The sequence below is a fragment of the Protomyctophum parallelum genome, assembly GCF_964188405.1.
Source record: "Protomyctophum parallelum genome assembly, chromosome: 2".
Taxonomy (NCBI): Eukaryota; Metazoa; Chordata; class Actinopteri; order Myctophiformes; family Myctophidae; genus Protomyctophum; species Protomyctophum parallelum.
In genome coordinates this window covers 25,660,828-25,685,544 of record NC_139699.1, presented here as the reverse complement: position 1 = coordinate 25,685,544, position 24,717 = coordinate 25,660,828, and the positions used below count along the sequence as shown (strand labels likewise).

At 43.9% G+C, this 24,717-nt stretch overlaps 1 protein-coding gene across 2 annotated transcripts in view; it reads right to left on the bottom strand.

The window, feature by feature from the left end:
• itfg1 (integrin alpha FG-GAP repeat containing 1) overlaps window positions 1–24,717 on the bottom strand; it is a 169,690-nt gene that overhangs the window by 83,934 nt on the left and 61,039 nt on the right. For both annotated transcript variants that reach the window (XR_014568920.1, XM_083759155.1), the window contains exon 9: window positions 20,154–20,251. Coding sequence is in view for 1 of the 2 variants with exons in the window: in XM_083759155.1 (XP_083615281.1) it covers window positions 20,154–20,251 (98 nt within the window). In the remaining variant the exon portion in view is untranslated. The remainder of the gene's footprint in view (window positions 1–20,153; window positions 20,252–24,717) is intronic.

The window sequence follows — 24,717 nt, the reverse complement described above, 5'->3', positions numbered from 1 at the left end:
GGCAGTGTGCCGCGGATTCGACTCCCGATCCGGAAGGCCTTTACTGCGTGTCACCCCCCCCCCCCCCATCTGTCTCTCCCCATTTCCTGTCAGCCTACTGTATACCTATCCCTCTATACAAAAGAAAATAAAGGCGAAAGCCACAAAAAATATATATTAAAAAAAAAACTTTAATCATTTGAAAATAGACAATCTACAAGCTCACAACGTGTCGCAGTACGACACATTGTGTGCTGCTATTTTCAGAGGTTTTATTTAGTTATTTTTTTAACTATTTAACAGCGCCATCTCGTATGTGGGTCTCTCCAGCACTACATATTTTCAGATTGGGGTTTGATAAGCACTGGTTTTAGCAATATGCTCTGATGCACACTAGACCACCTCTTTGCTTTCATTAGAATAGTTAGAAGAAGATGTTGAGTCCTGTGAGTAAAGACACAATACCTGGAGAGGCAGAGAGAGAAATGGAGATAGTGGAGGAAACCTATCGCTGAGCAGAAGAGACAATTCTCCAGGCCGGAGGCCACATGCACCCTCATAGAGTATGTACATACTGAAATACACACCAGTGCATTTCACATCCATACTGACCTCATGCCATGGTGCATCTGCAACGACCGATAACTGTGCTCTCATGCACGCCAATGTGCTTGTGCACACACACAGGCTTTGTGTGTGTGTGTACGTGTGTGCGTGCGTGTGTACGTGTGTGTGTGTGTGTGTGTGTCTGATGTATAGAGTTTAAACTATTCATGAATACTAAGCAGTGCAGACAGGTGCAGGGCAGGAATCAAAGCATGAGCAGCAGCTACTAATAGTTGCTAATAACACACACACACACACACACACAGTCACACGCAGTCGTGTCGTGCACGCACGCACAACATTAAACACTGTGTAGTGCCTAAAGTCCTATAATTAATGGCACTATTGGTTGCCGACGGCCAGGTGGAAGTTCTTACGTGTGCCAGTACAAACTGATCTCCAAAACATGTTTAACTTTGCTTTATTCTCGGCAGTCATTTTCCTTTACAACATACAGATAAAATAATAAGAAAGAAACAGCAACAAACACAGGCGACCAGCCCTCCTGAACACAGTGGAAAACTGTTAGCCTCTGCCGTCTGTCACTGGCAACACCTGTGCCTGATCAGGAGCCTGGTTAAATACCTGGGCTGGCCTTGACATTGACCAAGCTGCAGTGACATTGTCAAAACATTAGGTCATAATGGCTCTTACACACTGGATGAGTTTGGAATCAACTTCATGAACCGTAGTATTCTGGGGCCTAACATTCTGCGAAAGTAGCCAATCTACAAGCTCCAACTAGTAACTACAGAACCGCCCATTATTCCCACTTCACAATAGTCAGTTAGTGTGAAGTTAGGATTATTTACTTTACTTTATTTGTTTATTTAGACGGGACAATGCATAAATGCAATATCTATAATGTGTATAATGTATGGAGGGAGAGTTGAAGACCCTGCATCACACCTGGGGATCTATAAAGACGCTGGCCCAGGACAGACTGAAGTGGAGATCCTGTGTTGCTGCCCTACATGCCAGCCGGCATAAAGGGCAGTAAGTAAGTAAGTAAGTAAGTATAAGGTATAATAAACAAATTGTACTTGGCGACAGTGGGCCGTCAGACAGGCACGCACAGTCATAAAACTGGTGTGTAAGTACTAAGTAGGCTACCTTAACTCCAAACCTATAACCTTCACCCTAAACTGGTCCCTTGAAAAGTCAGTGACTTGGCAGGACTTTACAGATGTGAGCATTATTTATTGTATATGGCTCGTGCTGGGTAACAGTGTGTCACCTCATCGGCTCTGTGCCTTCCAACGGGTACTGCCTGGGACCAGCTGGCATCCCCATGGGGCCTAGCAGGTTGGGAGCATCCTGATGTCTAATAAAGACCTGATGTGGTGGGACAGCCTCACGAGGGACAGGGAGGGACACGGCTGGAATCCATGATGCACAGAAGGGACGGAGTGGACGACAATATCCTCACACGACTCCTCACACGAATGCTCACTGTTTTGATTATTTCTTTCATAAAATAAGAAAGTTCCCTGGGTGTAACCACATGATGTGGGCGAGCACACACACACATGCATAGTCACGCACGCACGCACGCACGCACGCAAACACACACACACACACACACACACACACACACACACACACACACACACACACACACACACACACACACACACACACACACACACACACACACACACACACACACACACACACACACACACACACACACACACACACACACACAGGGTTGCAGATTGGCTAGCTTGTGCCATGGGATTTTGACTCCCCTTACAAAGACTATAACCTTTATGGAAGCCGTCCAAAAAATAAAATAAAAGTAACAGTTGACTATTGCCTTCTGCCATCATTTACTGAAATGACTCTGCCAAACTCTGAGTCAGCTATTAATGAAGGAACAGCTCTCTCTCTGCCAGTTAGAATAATGGACCCATAATAGGTGAAATGTACTGTATGTAGTTTGGAGCCTATTTGACCTGAACTGGCCCGACCAGATCTCAATCTATTCAGCTGGCCCTAACCTTTCCTGAAGAGCAATTACATCGCAACACCTTGTGAGCTTGTAGTTCAGTCAAAATTGATTACTCACCCCATTAAAACCACTGACCCTGAGAAGATCACCAACACCATCAGGAACTCCTATGAAGGGATGACCTGCAGGGTGGTACACGGGCAACAACTCACCAATGCCTTTCATGTGAGGACAGGGCTAAATGGGTTCCTATTGTCACCTTTTGTGTTCCTGTTGGCCATTGACTGGCTCATGAAGACAACTACAGTACAGCTCAGGAAATAAATGGCAGTGGACACCAATTGGACACGATTAGACAACATTGACTTTGCTGATGGCCTGGCTCCTCTTTCCCAACACCAAATGCAGGAGAAGACAAACATAGTCTCAGCCATCTCAACACGCCATGGCATCACCATCCACAGAGGAAAGAGTCTCAGCCATCTCAACACGCCATGGCCTCACCATCCACAGAGGAAAGAGAAGACAAACATAGTCTCAGCCATCTCAACACGCCATGGTCGCACCATCCACAGAGTAAAGATAATTCAAACATAGTCTCAGCCATCTCAACACGCCATGGCTTCACCATCCACAGAGGAAAGAGAAGACAAACATAGTCTCAGCCATCTCAACACGCCATGGCATCACCATCCACAGAGGAAAGAGCAAGGCCCTCAACACGCCATGGCATCACCATCCACAGAGGAAAGAGCAAGGCCCTCAACACGCCATGGCATCACCATCCACAGAGGAAAGAGCAAGGCCCTCAACACGCCATGGCCTCACCATCCACAGAGGAAAGAGCAAGGCCCTCAACACGCCATGGCATCACCATCCACAGAGGAAAGAGCAAGGCCCTCAACACACCATGGCCTCACCATCCACAGAGGAAAGAGCAAGGCCCTCAACACGCCATGGCATCACCATCCACAGAGGAAAGAGAAGACAAACATAGTCTCAGCCATCTCAACACGCCATGGCCTCACCATCCACAGAGGAAAGAGTCTCAGCCATCTCAACACGCCATGGCCTCACCATCCACAGAGGAAAGAGCAAGGCCCTCAACACGCCATGGCTTCACCATCCACAGAGGAAAGAGCAAAGCCCTCAAAATAATCACTGTCAGCATTACCCCATCACACTAGAAAGTGAAGTAGTAGGAGAGCTTCACCTATCTAGGCAGTATCGTTGATGTAAAATTAAAAAATGGCAAGTCAAGAGCAAAGAGAATTCAAACATAGTCTCAGCCATCTCAACACGCCATGGCTTCACCATCCACAGAGGAAAGAGAAGACAAACATAGTCTCAGCCATCTCAACACGCCATGGCATCACCATCCACAGAGGAAAGAGCAAGGCCCTCAACACGCCATGGCATCACCATCCACAGAGGAAAGAGCAAGGCCCTCAACACGCCATGGCATCACCATCCACAGAGGAAAGAGCAAGGCCCTCAACACGCCATGGCCTCACCATCCACAGAGGAAAGAGCAAGGCCCTCAACACGCCATGGCATCACCATCCACAGAGGAAAGAGCAAGGCCCTCAACACGCCATGGCCTCACCATCCACAGAGGAAAGAGCAAGGCCCTCAACACGCCATGGCATCACCATCCACAGAGGAAAGAGAAGACAAACATAGTCTCAGCCATCTCAACACGCCATGGCCTCACCATCCACAGAGGAAAGAGTCTCAGCCATCTCAACACGCCATGGCCTCACCATCCACAGAGGAAAGAGCAAGGCCCTCAACACGCCATGGCTTCACCATCCACAGAGGAAAGAGCAAAGCCCTCAAAATAATCACTGTCAGCATTACCCCATCACACTAGAAAGTGAAGTAGTAGGAGAGCTTCACCTATCTAGGCAGTATCGTTGATGTAAAATTTAAAAATGGCAAGTCAAGAGCAGCTTTCCATCAGCTGAAGAATGTCTGGGAATCATCAGATCTTCCCATAAAAACAAATATCAGTTCTGCTGTATGGAGCAGAACTTGGAGAACAACCGTGCCTTAGAAGAATCAGACATCAGTAACCGGGAAATTGGCAATCAACAAGTCAACACCCTGTGGAGGAAGAAATCCTCTAAAGACGCTGGCGATGGATTGAACACACACTACAAGCCTGCATCTAATATCACAAGACACGCCATGTTCTGGAACTTATAAGGGAGAAGGAAGAGGGGAAGACCAAGGAACACCTGGCAGCGTGACATATGCAGATGTGAAGAGATCTGGCCACACTTGGGGACAGCTGGAGAAAATGGCCCCGGACTGGGATGCCTGAAGAGCTCTTGTTCATGGTCACAGTTGGGCGATAGGTGTATAATAAAGCCTTGAATTAATGGAAATCTTTAGTTTTTGTCGCATTCTTCTTCCTATGCCAATGATTCAATGACCGGGTCATTGGCCAGAGAGACTCAATTGAGTATTGTACCGAAGACTCCTCTGGTCTGGGATGTTTAATTAATCGAAAATAAGTAATTTCTTGGGTGAACTACAGTACTCCTTTAAGCTGAAGCGAGCAGTTTCTCCTGAACACTACCAGAGGCTCTGTGCATATCAGGACTAGAGCTGCTTTGTACTACGACGGGCTTCATTTGCATATATTACTAATGTAAGTTAGTGTGCTGTGTGTGTGTGTGTGTGTGTGTGTGTGTGTGTGTGTGTGTGTGTGTGTGTGTGTGTGTGTGTGCGTGTGTGTGTGTGTGTGCGTGTGTGGTCTGAGCTCAATGTGACTGCATGGGCTCTAAAAATACATACAGTACTCTGAAGCTTGCTGTATGAATGTAATGTCTGGGCTGGATGGAACATTTATGTGCAACATGGATCGCGGTCGGGCAGGAACCTCATATTCGGTAAAATAATAAAATTAAAATAGCTACAAGCTCACAACAGTTCTTAAAAGGATCCCTGGCTAATAAGACAACTATGCCTTAAAACATTATACTTATACTATTTCTTTCATAAATAAAGAATCTTTCACTCAATAGGAATTAACTGCTCATGTCGCAAGTTGATGATATGTCCATATGGTCTATGTATATGGAATGTATGGAATGCATATGCTAATAAATAAATAAAAGTAATACTTCCTAAGGATAATATGAGCATCATAGCAATATTTTAAATACTTTTTATTAGCACGTGCATTCCATACATTCCATAGGACTGGACCACACATATGACATCATCAACTTGCGACAGGAGCAGTTCCTATTGAGTGAAAGATTCTCTATTCATGAAAGAAATAAGATATTTAAGAAGTTTTTGTTGTTTTTTTTAGTTACAGAGGTCAACTATAAGACATATTTGTCTTATCAGCCAAATCACAAAAAAGAAAAGGAATGGTATTGGGCATACTAGGTTTTCACCTGGCAGTGATGAACTACAATAATGGTATACACATGTCTGTGTGTGTGTGTGTGTGTGTGTGTGTGTGTGTGTGTGTGTGTGTGTGTGTGTGTGTGTGTGTGTGTGCGCGTGCGCATTTGTGAGCACCCACTCAGTCCTGAAATAGAATATACAATATTGACGACTCAGCAGAGAGAGGGGGAGAGACACACACACACACACACACACACACACACACACGAGAGAGATAGAGAGAATAATACAAAAACACACATGCACAGTTGCACACACGCAGACTAGTGAAATACACCAATCTGATTAGTGATTATTATTCCACACATGTTGTCAACTCCATCTCCCTGACAGTGAACAAAGCCCCCTCTAAACATCACACATCTAATACACATATTCATCTTATGGGGAACAGAGACCACCTCTCTCAACAATAACTCATCTTATGGGGAACAGAGACCACCTCTCTCAACAATAACGACTCGACAGGCCACACTCCCTCTCACTTTTCCTTGTATGAGCCCATGTGGCCAATTTTGCCTGGCCAAACAACAAACCATTAAGCATGGTACACAGTAGGCTACACACCACACCTTCATTCTGTATGTAGGCCACAACAGAAGCAAAAACAAACCCCTCCACAGAGCACCTTAAAGATACACTATTGCAACCAGATTTTATTGTAATGATGTGTGGGAGACGAGAAACACTTTCCTGGGGTTTTTATGTGTTTTTAGATAGTTTAGTATTTCCAGGTGTCCGTGATGTCATGGATACTGGGCACACTTCCTTCCTGGACTACAATTCCCATAATGCTTTGGTGCACTGCGCCTCCTTGGGGATAGGGGGAGGGCTGTCTTACTGACACAACATGTAGTCCAAGGACTGTCTAAAGAGGACGAGACGCGAATACCGTAAGGGCGCCGCCATGTTGCTCACATGGTGCTCCATGGAAGGAAAGAAACATGCGCAGTTGAGACCAAGGAAGCTGAACGCGGAAGTGTTGGCTGCATAAAGCCCATTGCGCATGTTTCTTTTCTTTCATGGAGCACCATGTGAGCAACATGGCGGCGACCTTACGGTCTTCGCGTCTCGTCCTCTTTAGACAGTCCTTGATGTAGTCCAGGAAGTAAGTGAGCCCAGTGTCCATGACATCATGGAATTACTAAAATATCTAAAAACACATATTACCCACATAAAAACCCCAGGAAAGTGTTTCTTCTCTCCCAAACATAATTAAAATAACATCTGGTTGCAAAAGGGGTGAAGTGTCCCTTTAACCTTTTGTGTTTTTTTGTAAATGAATGCCCCCGATCATACTAACTACAGCGTCTCACAAAAGCATCAAAAATAAGCAGATCCATAAGCTCGAAACGTGGCACGAAGTGACGTGTTTTGAGCTTGTACATCTACCACGTTTGCTTCTTTTCAATTTGAATCCTGAAAACTAACAGTTTTGGACATAATGCCTTTTCGACAGAGAGTTTTTGTTTGTTTATTTACATGTATTTTTGGGCTTTTATGCCTTTATTGATAGGACTTCTTCTTTGTGTGTCATCATCAGATGTCCAGCTCAGTAGTGTACAGCCATGCCCTCGTCTCAGGTCCCACATCGAAGAGGCCGGCCTCCGAGGGTGGTTTATACAGGGGACAGGCCTCCGAGGGTGGTTTATACAGGGGACAGGTGGTGATTATGTGATCAGCGGTCTGCTCCAACTCCCCACACTCACATGCTGCTCCGTCCGGCAGGCCCCACTTCCTCATGGATGTTTTGAAACGTCCGACCCCAGTTCGCAGGCGGTTCAGCAGGTCCATTGCCAGCGTGGCAGTTCCTCTCCTTCAAGGCCGCCTCCCGGGTCCTGGATGTAATGGTGGATATGTGTTTTTGCCCGGCTGACTCCCACTCCTGCTTCCAGGCTGCTGCCAACCATGCCTCTATAGACATGACCTCAGGGGTGGACCTGAGCAGCTCTTGTGCCGCCTTGGTGTACGGGTGGCGGGGCTTGAGTCTATTTAGAGGCAGCTGTGTTGTGGTGGTGACGTTGTGCTGGATATACCAGTCGCGTATCCGGGCTTTCCTTACTAAGGTACAATACTTTCAGTGCCATTGCCGTTGATTAATGCCAATTGAAGCCTAATTTTGATACTAACGCTTAACGCCATTGCCGTTGATTAAAATATGGAGATAAGAGGTTTCTGCCCGACAGCAATGAGCATTACAGTCTCAAGTAGGTTAACAAAAGGTCAAGCTACAGTTGAGTCCACCCACAGCAGTAAAAGGTTTGTTGCGAGCCTGCAGGGAACGCAGAGCCCATGGCCAATTGGCCATAGGTCATACTGTACACCCACTGACCATTCATGGCCAGTACTGTAGGTTTAGCCAGGGCCAGGAATAGAACCTGTGACCTTCTGTTTCCCAGACGGCCTCTCAACCCATTCATTTACGACAGACCTGTTTTAAGCCCAACACACACCGGCTCCGTCCGACGCGACGCGTTGCTGCGCGGCGCCGCCTGGAAAATAGAACTGGTTCTATCGGCGTGCCAGGCGAGGCGCCAGCGCGCGTCGGACGCGGCCGGTGTGCGATAGGTTCATTGAAAATAATGGAGGCGGCTGTTTTGACGCGCGGCGGACGCAGACGGTGAGTGATGGGCTTCAGTCTGCTCATACTGTAAGTCTAACATTTAGCCTTATGTCCATTTTTCCACATACAAACTTGTGTGTGTGGAACGTTTCACGCAGATTGCTCAAAACATATGAAGTTTCATTGCTGTAGGTCAAACGGTTCATGAGCCTGTTCAAAGTCAGCATTTTTCAAGTGAGTGCTATAGTGCCAGCCATTGAACAATGGGGAGGGGGAGAGAGAGAGAGAGAGAGAGAGAGAGAGAGAGAGAGAGAGATATGAAGCCATTGGCATTGTGTCAGCTTTCCTCCAGAAATGTAAATACATCTGAAATACCTCTCAAATGCACAGGGTGTGAAGTATAACAAAATAAATACAAATTAAATAAAAACGAAATGAATTAATTAATTAATAGTATTTAAATCATCGATCCAATCAATACATAAATTACATTTGTATATCATTTGGATAATCCACACATTCATAATGGACGTAAACTTTAAAGGGACATTTCACTGCTGGAATGGCCAAATGTATGGCTGTGTGTTTGACTAGGATTGGACTGGATTGTTGAATTACTACAATGAACATAATGCTTTGGAAAGGGTTTATTGTGTCCTAAACATCATTAAAATAAGATCTTGTAGCAAAAGGGGTGAGGTAGGCCCTTTAATGGCAAAATTGGTTTTGGTGAGAAGCAGAGGCTTGTGATTGGAGTGTATCTTCACGCCTCATCTCGTTTGATTCACATGCAGGAGCTTGAGGATAATTTGGTCAATGGACCCTTATCTGTGAAACTGGCCACTATTCAGCTGTGTCCCAAATGCCCTCTGTCTGTCTGTCTGTCTGTCTGTCTGTCTGTCTGTCTGTCTTAGAGAGGGGCCTTTGCCTCGTCCGTCCGTCCGTCCCTCCCTCCCTCCGGGTGGACATAGAGAGGGGCCTTTGCCTCATCAACAGCTCGGCCCTGAGGCATTCAGTGTACCGGCTTGATGATTCCTCCCTAATGCTGATTAGAGGAGGAGGAGAGTGCACCATGCACCCAGAATACCAAGACCCACTGCCTGCTGTCAGTGCCAGTGGACTCACACACGCATACATAACACACTTGGACGTTTAAGAATCGTATATTTTGTTGCCGTGGAGACATTGCAGGTCCAAAACTGTTACTTTTCAGGATCCACTGGACCTAATGTTATTATTTATTATTATTATTTAGTCAGTATCTCTTTTACTTTTCGTTGGTTCAACATTTAAATGTCGATAGCTGATCGACAAAGGCACTAACTCACTAAGGCAGGAGCTCTGTTTTGCTACATTTATGTGACTGTAGTATACCAGAGAGAGAGAGAGAGAGAGAGAGACAGAAGCAGGTGTTATAGGAGTGGTGATTCAACAATAATTAACCTTCATTAACAAATCAACTGGCACGTGCACACGCACACGCGCACGCACACACACACACACACACACACACACACACACACACACACACACACACACACACACACACACACACACACACACACACACACACACACACACACACACACACACTCAAGCAATAGTTGAGCAGTGCGATCCAATCAGCTGTACCAATAATTAATTAAACATGTCTGCTAAGAAGTAACTACATTCTGAGTACTCGGTACCCAGGCTTGTATTTTCGTTTGCATTCGATTCAAAAATGAAAGCCTGGGGAAACACATTCGAAGCTCTGGCATAGGAAGCACACTTCCCTGTATTTCGCTAACCAATAACAGTGCAGAGGCGCATCGCTCCAAATTTAGTGACGTCAGTGCCCCTTCTAGACCAGTGGTTCTCAACCCATGGGTCGCGACCCCTCAGGGGGTCGCCAAATTATTGTGGGGGGTCGCCAAATTATTGTAACCTGACTCCGACAGATTGTGGCAGTATTGAGTTCACCAGTTCCCTCCTCCTGCCTGCATCTGGGATCTCTCAAGCAGAAACGATGAACCCGGAAGCAGCGGGACAAACATTTAATATCTAAATAATAATTTCGAGTTGTAGTCTTGTTAGGTTGTGTTTACATTTGCGCTGTGGCAGCGTGTTAAGTCCCGCTTTAAGTATCGCGTTGATCCCACCTCTAGCGGCCTCATACAGCTGCATATCGCTCCGGCCAGAATTGGACCGGAGTACATCATCTCTGCCTGAGAGTTCCCAGACTCTACCTGCTGGCAGAATGCAAATGTTGTCCAACAGGGGGAGTGGTTTCACCAGGCTTAAATTATTGTGGGGGACCCCAAATTATTATTATTTTTGCAACTGAATGGCTGTAAAATGGAATTGAAGAGTTTACATAGTACACATAGTGCATGCATAAACTTTCCTTAATGATTATATCTGGTTTATGATATATATCTTTCTAATATTAAGGTTATTTTTGCAATCCAAAGCATTTCCGGGGGTCCCCAGCCTAAAACGTTGAGAACCCCTGCCAGACCAGAAATCATACAGGCTGGGCCAGGCAACTCATCATTATGGTCCCTAGTAGATATTGCTGTATTATCATCGTAATAGCATATCGTGGGTTGGAAACCTCAAATGTCCAAAACTGTTACTTTTCAGGATTCACGTTCAAAGATCTACAAGTTTGAAATGTGTGTTGTGGATCTGCTACCTTTGATGCTTTTGTATGACGCTGTAGTGTGATCACGTACTGTAGGGCATTCACTTACCAAGAAAAACACAAAACCTTCCAATATGGAGATAGAGGTTTCTGCCCCGACAGCAACGGAATTTGCCTGGTTGGAATTAAATGAATAATGGACAAAAAAAAACTATCAAATGGAACCATTGCATAATTCTTAGAAAATACAATATGCTTAGTTTTGACAGTTTTATTAAATTCTCCTTCATCAAAGTGATTTTTAAATGTGTTGATGATCTTGCCCCAGTGGTAAAAGGATATAAGGACCAGACAGGCCAACTACCGGTAATAGAAACGGGATCAGCGGTTGGCAACCTTAGGGTAGCGAAACACCACATTTTGTCAGTCGTCTTATAAGGTAAAAGGGATAGGCTACACCTGTGAAATTATTTAATGAAAAGGTTAAACACTGGTTGAAGTCAGGCCAGAGGTGCGAACACTAATATGTTAAGCACATTTTAAAATGATGATGTAATTCGGGAATGTTTTGTATTTTTGAGTTTTTTGCATGTATTCTTTTTGGAAACTATTTAATATAGGAAGATATCGGTATAGAAAAGGCATATACAATGCAACGGTTTCATGTTTTTATATAAACTTGACATTGTTTTTGTATTGTCTCTGTTAAATAAACAAAATAATAATAAAGGATGTAGAGGCAATTTCTTTCTGGTTTAAATGTATATTGTGACAGTGAAAATGGTGATACATCCAACGCGTTTGGATGGTGCACTTATATTAACTAGCACAGTGAAAATGGTGATACATCCAACGCGTTTGGATGGTGCACTTATATTAACTAGCACAGTGAAAATGGTGATACATCCAACGCGTTTGGATGGTGCACTTATATTAACTAGCACAGTGAAAATGGTGATACATCCAACGCGTTTGGATGGTGCACTTATATTAACTAGGACAGTGAAAATGGTGTTACTATTTGTGTCTTCGGGCATGAATTCTTCTGGTTCACATAATGCCATTTGACATCATCATCATCGGGCACTTTACACATAGGCCAGTCAATCTAAAATTTGACCCAAAAGAAATTGCTTTAGTAATCGTTCAAGGTTTTGATGTAAAAAACTAAAAAGATATTATTACTGTATATAAATTGTGGATCATGGTCAATTCAGGGGTTGAACATTGGGGTACTAAAAACTATAAAGCTATTAAACTACTAAGGTATTAAAAATTGTCAAACATTTTCCAAATTGTATGAGAAAGAAGGCAAACATTTGTAATCGCTCTACAAGCTCACAATGTGTTGTAGAGCTTGTATGGGGGGGGGGGTGTCCCAAGTTTAAATAAATACTTGGGGGGGCAGGGGGTTTCTCAGGGGCTGAAAAGGTCGAGAACCTGATAGAGAATCTATTTCCTTCGACCAATGGAGATCATTGATGTTTCTGCTCTAGCGGGCGGTGAGCCATTCTGACATTTAATCGCTGAATATAGTGCAGCTGCTGGAGCGATGTCAAGTGTGTGGGTGTACACACCACACGGTATGTCAACGCTGACATTCACAGGTTAACATGCCAACATATTAACATGCTGTAGGAGAGTGAGAGAGTGGGATACGTGTCTCTATACACACACTTGTATTACTATACTAGAGAGGATGTCAACATTTCAGAACATACATTTTATGAATGGCATTTGTACATTCTTTTGCCATTTTAGCGATTACCCAAGCAAACAATGACGCTTGTGGATCTGGTAGTTTCTGGACAGTATAAATCAGGCATAACGACCCAATCTGTGTTTCCCAACCTGTGTGCCGCGGCACTTTAGACATAGGGTTAGTTATTTAGGGCCTAATTGACTAACCCTAACCCTATGTCTAAACCTGACAATGTCCTAAATAGACTTTATCATAGTGTTATATATAAACTAGAGGGCGGACTGCCACGCCCCCAGCTATTAATTTCAATGAGAGTTCCTCAGATGGCGTTTGAAGCACCCAGAAGAACGCTCTACTTCCGCATTTGATTTTGAGCGCCAAAATGCAGAAGTGCTAACTCCATGAATCGATTCATGAACGAGTACTTAAACTACAGCTGCATGCTCTTTTGCTCATGCGCATGTATTTTGCTTGCCTGCAGTTCCAGCCTCAGCCAGTTGGGTAGGGCAGCTTCACAGTTTCCCAGGCACTCTGGGATGCACAGCAGCCATTACATTGGAAAGACATTGGGCCTCTTCTTATTTTCTTCACAGGTCTTACCAATTATACTAATTAAGGTCCTATTTAAAACATAAAACAACCATTTCTGGGGACATTTGGCCCTCGCAAGTATAGTAACACACACGCGCACGTTTAAGAGCCCCGGGCGTTGCCGCTGCACACAGCTCCTATTGATTTGACTTGCCGGCTGAGGCTGTGGTTCATTAGGCCAAGAAATTAAAATGGGTGTGTGGGCGGGGAACTTAACATCAAATCATGAGTCATGACTGACCTACAAGCAGTGTTGCAAGATCCTGTGAACAAGCAGACAGGTCTACGAAAACAAACCCAAAAGAAGTGACTACTGTACAGGTACTACAGGTATAGGTCGCATGATCACACAAAAAGGTGGGTCCCCAACAAAATGACTTAATATAATATGAATATGAAGAAAAAATAATCAACCTGCAAATACCAATAACTGTGACTATAAAGAAAAACAAGCCCAAAGTTGCTTATAATAAACACATCACATCGCAACAGTTACCGCAACGTTGATGCGGTAACTGTTAAAAAGTTCTCGCTACAAAAGTCAGATTTATCTATACACATTCCTGTATTAGTATTATAGTTTGACCAAATAGTTACACCGTATATGCAATGTGATTCAGAAAACAGTGATTCTGAGTGTTCCCCCACATTCCCAGATCCCAGCTCAATATACAGTACATATACAGTAGTATACATCTCCGGAAAAAAAAATTCTCTGCTTTGAATGCATGCATAGGTAATACTACCCAACAGATCTGATTTGTGGGTTAATTTTACTTGACAATTTATTCTGAGCATGCATGTACACTGTACAGTATACTGTATATGCACATATGCACATACGCAGTATGTATGTATGTAATAATAATAATAATAATATCTCAAACTTATATAGCGCTTTTATGAGTACCCAAAGACGCTTTACATGGGGGGGGGGGGGCTTTACAGAATAAAGATAATAGAAAATAATAAAATAAAATATTTTTTTAATAGAAAAAAGGGAAAAAAAAACACTAAAAGCTAAAGAACATTAAAAGACAGTGAAAAGGGTTAGCTAGGGAAGGAAATTTTGAAGAGCTGGGTTTTGAGGGTGGATTTGAAGGTTTGAAGGGTAGGGGCATCTCTGAGTGCCTTAGGGAGGGCATTCCACAGGGTTGGGGCAGCAAAAATGTATGTATGTATGTATGTGTGTGTGTGTGTGTGTGTGTGTGTGTGTGTGTGTGTGTGTGTGTGTGTGTGTGTGTGTGTGTTGCGCACACACGGGCAATTGCATGCACATGCGTACATATCTCCCTATAGGCTCTGCAGTCACAGCTAACGCAGCACCTAGAGATGACTGATGTCTTTGTTAAAAGAGAGAGAGAGAGAGTGGGAGCTGGGTGTTCTCTCAGAACAGACAGACAGACAGACCGGTGGTCCTCTTGGACACACTGTATTATCACAGAGAGACAGATAGTCTAGCGTTCACAAAGCACATCGTTCCTTCTTGGAACCTCATTAGGTTTCACAGCACAGGACACATAGGGCTCCATTTTCGTCACCGCTAAACCCCTTATCCCTAAACTTCTTTGCCTTTTGTTTTACTATCTACAGTGAGGCGTTGTGAGCTTGTAGTGAGTGTGCTATTTTCACTACATAATCTGTGCCACTCTTGTACTTGGTCTGCTCTTTTTCCCCCCCTCTACACCAACGGTCGTTGCCGATAATAGCCGATCTACAAGCACACAACGTGCCGCAGAATGATGTGCTGTAGAGCCTGAATGGGGGAGGCCACTCAAGGTTCAAGGTTGTGCTTTATTGTTACATCTTGTGTACAGGTACTTAAGAGTAAAACTTATTTTTGTTTGGCTTCCTTCAGACAATGCAGCAGCAAATATATAATATAACATTAAACAGAAAACAGCAAAAACACAACAAACAAAAGGATAGAATATAGAGTGCAGTATAGAGTAGAAAAAGAGTACCATATGTACATATGCATGTTTTCCTTGTAGTAGCAAAGTTCGTTTTGCGGAGTCACGGATATGATCAGAAAGAGAAGGATGAAGCAGTCTATATCGTCAGGCACCCGGAACTGATGGTATACAGTAAGTGAACTGAAACTGTGGGAGAGCCAACCCAAGACACAGCCAGGAGGGGAGAGAGAGACGCACCACTTACGTAGACACAGTGCAGCGCGACAGTGCCACTAACATCACTGCAGAGTGTAGACACAGTGCAGCGCGACAGTGCCACTAACATCACTGCAGAGTGTAGACACAGTGCAGCGCGACAGTGCCACTAACATCACTGCAGTGTAGACACAGTGCAGCGCGACAGTGCCACTAACATCACTGCAGTGTAGACACAGTGCAGCGCGACAGTGCCACTAACATCACTGCAGAGTGTAGACACAGTGCAGCGCAACAGTGCCACTAACATCACTGCAGAGTGTAGACACAGTGCAGCGCGACAGTGCCACTAACATCACTGCAGAGTGTAGACACAGTGCAGCGCGACAGTGCCACTAACATCACTGCAGAGTGTAGACACAGTGCAGCGCAACAGTGCCACTAACATCACTGCAGAGTGTAGACACAGTGCAGCGCGACAGTGCCACTAACATCACTGCAGAGTGTAGACACAGTGCAGCGCGACAGTGCCACTAACATCACTGCAGAGTGTAGACACAGTGCAGCGCGACAGTGCCACTAACATCACTGCAGAGTGTAGACACAGTGCAGCGCGACAGTGCCACTAACATCACTGCAGTGTAGACACAGTGCAGCGCGACAGTGCCACTAACATCACTGCAGTGTAGACACAGTGCAGCGCAACAGTGCCGGCAACATCACTGCAGAGTTCAAGACCCTGATGTTAGACAGGAGGGTGTGGAGGACAGCCCTTCAGGAGTCCCGAGTTGGTGTCGGCTAGACCATACTCTCACATCGCAAGTGGTGGTTAATGCCCCAATCGTGGTTGTCACTTTACATGTAAAAGCAAGAGAAAGAGAGAGAGAGAGATAGTTGTGTGTGTGTGTGTGTGTGTGTGTGTGTGTGTGTGTGTGTGTGTGTGTGTGTGTGTGTGTGTGTGTGTGTGTGTGTGTGTGTGTGCATGTAAACTAGGCCTGGATTAGCTGTTTGATGAGCCCAGCAGTTCCATGCCAAAAACAGATGGGTACCCCAGGGTACAGTTTAGCACTTATGAGGTTGAAAAGAACGGGATTCAGAAGTTTAGCAAGATACTTCTATGTAAAGTGTGGAGCTAAGCACAGATGAGGAAATACCATCCTCCACTATAAACTACTCACATTAAAAGGCCATGTCCACAGAGAGCACCTTTCTTGCTGGAAGTGCCAGTAGTCTGCCATGCATTTCTATGGTAAAGACGCGCCACTGGTGCACCAACACCGGACAATTTTAGCACAATGCCCTGGGAGCTTCAAGCTGGATCCTCCTACATGGCTGTCTGACAACCCGCTAATTTACCATGTTGAATGGTCACTTTGTTTCAGCTCAGATATTTGTGATAATAACGCCGATCAGAACATTCAAGCACAGCAACGGTTGATCGGTTTGAGCTTCTTTTTTTTTTTTTATCCCACGAGTTTGTAACCCATTTTTCACCCCTGTGTCAATTACCTAATGTGATCCTGGGCTCTACACACTCTCCGCCAACTTGGGGAGAGCCATCTTTCACCCCTGTGTCAATCACCTAATCCTGATCCTGGGCACATTGGTTAGACCAGTCATTAGTCCTACAACCTATCTCAAACCCTCACCCTAACCTCCCACGGGACAGCACACCTAAACCTAACCTTAAAGGCCTATTCATAGTCTGGATTTTCGGTGGTGATGTGACCACCGCTCCGGTGGTGAGCTGACCACCGGACCATAACGTTGAGCGGTGATGAGTAAAAACAGAGAGAAGGGCTGGAGCGGTGGCGGTGGTTTGCTCTTCACCGCGGCTCGTGACGTCATGTTGTAGTTCGGTGGTCACCTCACCACCGAAAATCCAGACTATGTATGAGCCTTAAGCCTCTCCCAACCCTTAACACACCCCTCACCAACCTTAATCCGGTCGTTTTAACGCACCCCTCACCAACCTTAATCCGGTCGTCTTAACGCACCCCTCACCAACCTTATGTCTAACCAATGACCCGTCTAAACTAAGTATGCACCGGACAGACTTGAACTCATGCTTCCTTCATGTATGAGTGTCCAAGTTGCTCCTTTACACCTGACAGCGGGGAGCAGGGGCGTTCCTACCGTGACGCAGACAACGCGATTGCGTGGGGGCCCATGACGCCTGAGGGCACACCCAGGTCGGGAGAAAAAAAGAAAAAGAGGCAGCAAAAAACAAACAAAAGAAAGTGGCGGCCGGGCCCCTTAACAATATATTGTTAACTGAGGTTGATTTTGCATGCATGCCAGCTGGATAGATGATTTTGCAGAGAGAAAATCCCGGAAGGTTCACCTACAGTATGAGGTAAGCAGAGCGCAGAGGCAAAGCCTCTTTATTTAATTACATAATTGCGGTCTAATTTTCTCTCTTTTTTTTCTCCTCTCAACCTAGAGAGCGCTGTCCAAGGTGCTAATTCAAGTGGCCTGCTGCCTGTGGGTGGTCTTGAAACAAAGCTTTTCATATGGAGCCTATGGACATTGTTGTGTTGGAACGTTGCTGCACATTTTACATGGAGGACTTGAGCATAATTATAATTGGCACTCTCAGTCAGGGCCTGGTGCTGCGTAGTTACGCCACTGGCGGGGAGTTTCCCTGCATGGTTGGACGTAGTGCGTGGAAGGAACCCGTTATTCCAACCAGTTCCTTTCCCCTCCATCAGGCACCCCGGCTGGCCAGGGGGAGGCAATTTAGAGACCAGATTTGCTGCATGTTTTTTGTGAGGGTACCTACCCTACCCTAGGGGACACGGGGAGAACATGCAAACTCCACACAGAAAGGCCATTTTGCCAACCCCGACTCCGGTATGGGCAAAGATGACACGGAGGAGAGAACACGCCGCCAGCACCCACAGCGTCAAAATCGTTTCCATGTTGAAAAATGCGCATACATTTTCAAACTTTTTTTCAAAAATAGTGGAAATAATTTATTTAAAAGTTAAACCACGTCTATATATTTATTTTATATATTTTTTGTAAATAAAAATAAATAAATGTGTGGTTATTTATCATATGTGCACGAAGCCTAAAAGGTTTTTCTATTGTTGAATGCAAAAGAAAAACACAATTAAATGGTTAATCGCAATTATTTGTGTGACAATTAATTGTCAGCTAAAATGTGTAATCCTGACAGCCCTACATGTGAACGATATGGACATGATATCCAAAGCCTTCTGAGACCACGGCATCTTACAGATACAGGAATGGATTCTCCACAGAGCAGTGCCCTGTAAGCCAGGTGTAGCCAAACACCTTAATGGTACGCCTCAGTAATGGCTGCGCCCAGGGCACCCCTCTGTGGATTCATCTATAGCGGTGGTTTTCAACCTGTCATATCAAGGTCCATTATTTATTCAGCATTTGAGCTACGGACCATCATTTGATGAGATTTAGCCTCTCAGAGCCAAAACTTAGAATATGTTGTTATCGTTGGATAATAGTTTACTGTATTTATGTGGTACCATAGGAGAGATAACAGGCAAAAATAAAAAAATAAAAATAACAATTATTCTACATTCTCTAATTGTGCATATACTTCTTGTAAATTAAGCAATGCAGATGTTTAACAACAATTTAACTCTTGAGAGCGTAAAATGAAATCCATTTGATTTCAGTATACACTCTCAACAGTTCATCATTTAGCTGGGGACCAAATGGAACCCCCTCAAGGACCACCGGTGGTCCCCGGACAACTGGTTGAAAGCCACTGCTTTATAGAAACACTTTATTGAATACTACCTCAGGCTGTCAATCACCTCTTCATCACAATAGATCAATAGAAACGGAGTATACACCATTATTGACCACATGGACATTGACCATGTTATTATTGTCATTAGATGATGATGGATATCCCGAGGATACTCTATAATTACACATGTTACCTGTCATTCAGTAGAGCCTGATGAAGGCTTGTCGATCCCAGGCGGATTACAGTAGTGACTGGCACATTCTTTTTCATCTTTGCCAGCTATGCTAATAAAGGCTTGGATCTTTTTGAAGTCCACGTGAAGTACTTGATTGATACAGCATTCCCACAAAGGAAAACAACTCATATGGCTACCGCATTAATATATTTCAATTAGGGATATCCCGATCGGATCGGGTGATCGGAAATTGGAGCCGATCATGTTATTTTCAAATCGGGAAAAATATCTATTTTTATTTTTAAAAAATAGTGTGTTTAAATAGGCTTGTGTCTAATGTAAATCTCAAAGACAAATGTAAAAAAAAAAATATATTTTGTGAAAACTGTCATGATTATGCTTGATGTTTGTCCTCCTGGAGCACTAGTTCCAGCAGTGGCAAACACTTAGACCCATGATGAAAACTAAGAAATACAACCCCCACTATGATTTGCCACCCTACCTGCCGGCGTAACTGATTGGCCAAGCTTCGCATAAGCAGTATAAATGGAACGACTTGTATCGTTCCCGACATGTAAACATATACGTGTAGCAGACGATGGGGACGAGTTGGGACAACACTGACTGGGTAAGTCAACATCATCTTGTTGGTAGAACGTGGCCCGAAATATGAGCACATACCTCTTTCTGTTGACCCTGCTTGGCCAAGTAGATGGCACTGCGTTGACACAAGTCATCCATACACACTGGCAGGAGATGATCCTGGAAGCCATCCCCATCTGAGAGAGAGGGAGGGGGAGAGAGGGAGAGAGACAGAGACCAAGGTAAATGAAACAAAACAAAACAACAAATATTTGTGTGGCCCATAAAAAGGGGTATGTGACCCCAAATGGGTCACAACCCAATGTTTAGGAAGTACTGCACTTAAAGCTTTGTCATAACACTGAAATTATCAAGTGTTTAAATATGTATTTAATACATTTATTTATTGCTTGCAATTGTGGACAGTAGCCAGGTCAGATATACAATTTGATAAAAAAACATGTAAAAACACTCCTTGGGCTAAAAATGGGCATAGCCACTTTTCCAAATGTCCTCATCACATTTGTGATGATGCCTATGGCCATTTTTAGCCCAATGAGTGGTTTTAATTTATGCAAAACAAATGCATGAAAAAGAATCCCTAGATTGTCCCGGAACATGCAACTTAAAACATAATAACATTTTGTAAAGGTTGCCTTTATATAGGTTGTTAATCGTACCTCAACTGAATATCAGTCTTTGTGGGGTGGAATTTATCCTCAGATGTTATTAATATCCCCTGAGTGACTTCACCCGCTGTGTAGGGTTCTCACGATTGCAGTGACGTACTTGACGATTAATTGTCACACAGATAATCACGCTTAACATTTGTATTGTGTTTTTGCCATTGGACATTGGAATAATATAAAGAGACATTGCATTTCTGTTTGACTTTTAGGATTCGTAAACCAAAGATGCACAGAGGAACTTGCATGTCTGCCTTCTGCCAGCCTCTGTAAAATGTGTCATCCAGCAGAGAGCCTTTCCTTTGACAGCAAACTCCCTGGCATACAGATCACATTGGAAGATTTTGTCAAAAACAAAAGAGAATTCAAGCTAAAAACGGGACAAAGTGAAGACGAGTAATCGCTCATTTTGCCATTCCTAATGATACAAATACCATGGTTTATTTTTAACAACTCATGTTAAGTGCACCAGTTCAAACAGGTGTACAATTTCAACACAATTCATCTAGCACATAATGTATCAAATGAAAAGAGGCCCATGTAGGTTTTTTAATTCAATACCCTTTGTGTCTCTGATTTATAGCATCATTTTGCAGAATGCATATTAAATTATGCAAATCGGTTATCTGAAATCCATAATTTGAGGCTCTGGGGAACAGATCATTTGCATTTGCACTGAAATACTTTCAAAAACAACAACACATGGAAATCATGCAGATTAATAGATTGTTATTTTCATTCTTCGTTCATTAGGGTTCTTGAAGGCATTAGGGGGAGGGGGAGGATTGTCTGCAATAGGCTAGATGGGGTAGGCTTAGCTGCAACACTTTCTTTCAAATAGACACTCATGCTTTCCAAGGTGTGATTTGGGGTCCTAAGGATGAATACAAAATGAATATCAACATCTTAAAACCAAAATGTTGAATTGTGGGTTTGCGCTCACATGCCCTTTTGATGTAAATCAAAAGGGGGGGGGGGGGGGGGGGGGGGTAACTACCTGTAAGGCCCTATACATCCTCTCTGGGGGGGGGTTACTACCTGTCAGTGGGGAGTATTGGGAGTGTGGGGAGCATGCTCCTAAAGAATGTTTAATTTAATATAACAAATTATATGTTTGGCATCTGCCACCTGAATTAAGGTGACTTGATTGATTGACAACAAAAAGGCCTGTCAGCTCAAACCAACAATGCAATATTTGTTTTTTTTAGTGTTGCTATGTACAAAAATGTCGGTAGCATAGCACTACAAATTAAATACAAAAAAAGAAAACCTCTACCCCTCTATTTCCCATTCCAAGTGCATTAAGTCTTAACGCCAGCTTCCAAAGCCCCCTCAGGTACATACAGTATTTAAAATATTTTCAGCAATGGCATAATCATTGGGTATAGATCTCGTTGAGCTTTGTCATTTTGAAAGAAGCTCTCAAGTCAAAAAAGTGGTCTAGTGGGTGTAGAGGTAGACTAGTGGGGGGGGTGGTTACCTGTAGTATAGGGTAGGAGTACAGTAGGCTTAGCCGCAGCAAGCTATATCTGACAGATAGACTAAGGACTTGTGTTGTACCCTGGCTAATAATGAATAATGCATTAGACCCGCTGTCACTTTGAAAAATGCAATTACCTCAGAGATAAGGCAGATGGCCTGTTTTGTCTGGCATATGCTGTGCATTTAATAAGCGTATAGTGCTAGAAACAGTTCTGCTAACAGATATGCACAGCATGCGCGCACGCGCACACACACACACACACACACACACACACACACACACACACACACACACACACACACACACACACACACAATCAAGCATGCACACTGCAGCAATACTAACAATTGGGTGCATCGGTTCCTCAGTGGAAATACATTCCCTGGTGAGTGCACGGACACACGCACACACACAAGCACACACACACGCACACAATTTTAAAATGTTTTTCAAAATAGTAAAAAAAGGCAAGATAATTAGGGATAAGGAGTAACAGCTCTAGAGTGAGCATGGCTTAGTCAGTAGTTCTCAAAGTGGGGTCCTTGAGAAGGTGACAAGGTAACAATGAGTTAATATCACACCAAAATCAGTCCAACAACTTTGAACCACATCTTGCTTTTTTATCTAGAAAATACTACAGCCACAGAACTGGTGAAATTATATTTCCGGTAATTGTATTGCGACCAATAAGAAGGCCTTTCAGAAGGCCTTTATGGCATGGTGGAATCTCATTCGGGGACTTTTGATATAAAAACAAATACATGACCTAGAACGTATTTTTTATTTCACTATGTCTATAAGTCTGTGGAGTCTCATCACAGGCCTACACATTTCACAGTAAGTCTTTCAGAAATAATGCCTGGGATATTGTATATTGGAAAACCATTCCAGGCCTGATGTCTCATAACTTGAGAAACACATACTTTGGAACTTGTAAAGATGTGGCTTTTAGTGACTAGTTTTTAGAATGTTGGTGTGGTATTAGGTATGGGTATAAGGTTTTCAAAAAGCTGTGCAAACGAGTTGGTCGCGCCCACTGACTCAAATATTAGATAGGTATAGGTATGTATGGTTGAACACCAAAATAATTGATAACGAGATTTCTTGGTTCCATTCTTGGTTGTCTCTCTACGTCGTTCTCAGACAAGGCCTCCATCGGCGTCTCCAGTCATCTCGGTTCTCCATACATCATCATCATCATCATCATTTTTCGACCGCGGTCAAGACCATGGATTCCACAATGCTACGCCAGACTTCCCAGTCCTTCATTGCAACCCCAAGTTCCTGCCTACTGAAGCACCGGTCTTTCATTGCCACCCCCAGTTCCTGCCTACTGAAGCATGTGTCCCTAGCGATGACATCAGGGAACGTCAACTTTCTACCTCTGGTCCGCCCTGGGGTAGAAAGGAAGATATAACCTCATTGTCAGAAGGGAAGATATAACCTCATTGTCAGCTCTGTAGCAGTGGCCGGCAAACTGCGCTCTTCTGGATCGGACCAGTGATGCTGGTGCTTTCTGCACCAGCATCTTCCTTTAGTACGTCCATGTACTGGGCACGCTTTGTTGTGTGTGTGTGTGTGTGTGCGCGCGTGCGCATGCTGTGCATATGTGTTAGCAGTACTGTTTCTAGCACTATAGGGCCAGAGCGTAGGGAGGAGTTTCGCTCAGAACGGGTTATTCTGGTTGCCATTTTCCTGGCAACCAGGCTAGTAGGCTATAGTAGTAGGCTGCTAGGCTACATTCAGACACATTATTTATTTACTGCGGAGAGAACACGTTTGACTGATCACTCGTCACTCGTGGTGTTTCCCCCCCCTCTCCCTTTTTGTTACACCTTCTGGGGAAAACTGAAATAAAACAAGAATCCTAACGGATAACGTGAGTGCTGGTATTTATTCCTTCAGTCCATAAGGATATGTCCACATGTCTTCTCATCACGTAAGATGTAAACATTGAGAACTGTTTTGACGTGAGGGGAGGCGGCTATCAGATCAGAACGCCCGGCGAATAATAATAATACCACCGTCGATCCAGAGCCATAGAGTAGAAGAGTTGTGACAAGTCAAAGATAGGAGAGATGGAAGATGGTGTACACACCGACAAGCAAACTTACGAACTACAGACTGGCAGCCAAGTAGCCTAGCATACTACTAGCCTACATGTAGGCAGGAAGATGGCACCCAAATAAGCCAAAATCCTATCGAACAAGTTACTACACTCTCCCCCTATACGCTTATTAAATGAAATGCATATGCAATATTTAGAAAAATATATAACTTCAAGCCCCCAATGCATTGTCAATGGCCATGGCCATTTAAAGGGTAGCAACAGCAAGAATAAGTCTATATATTTTACAATGCTCTTGTAAACCAGATAAGGGAGCCCAGGGAGCCAGTTTGCTCATATGGCAAGGCAATTTTATTTATATAGCACCTTACAAAAGGCAATTCAAAGTGCTTTACATAATAAAAACAAATACAGAGTGCAACCGTG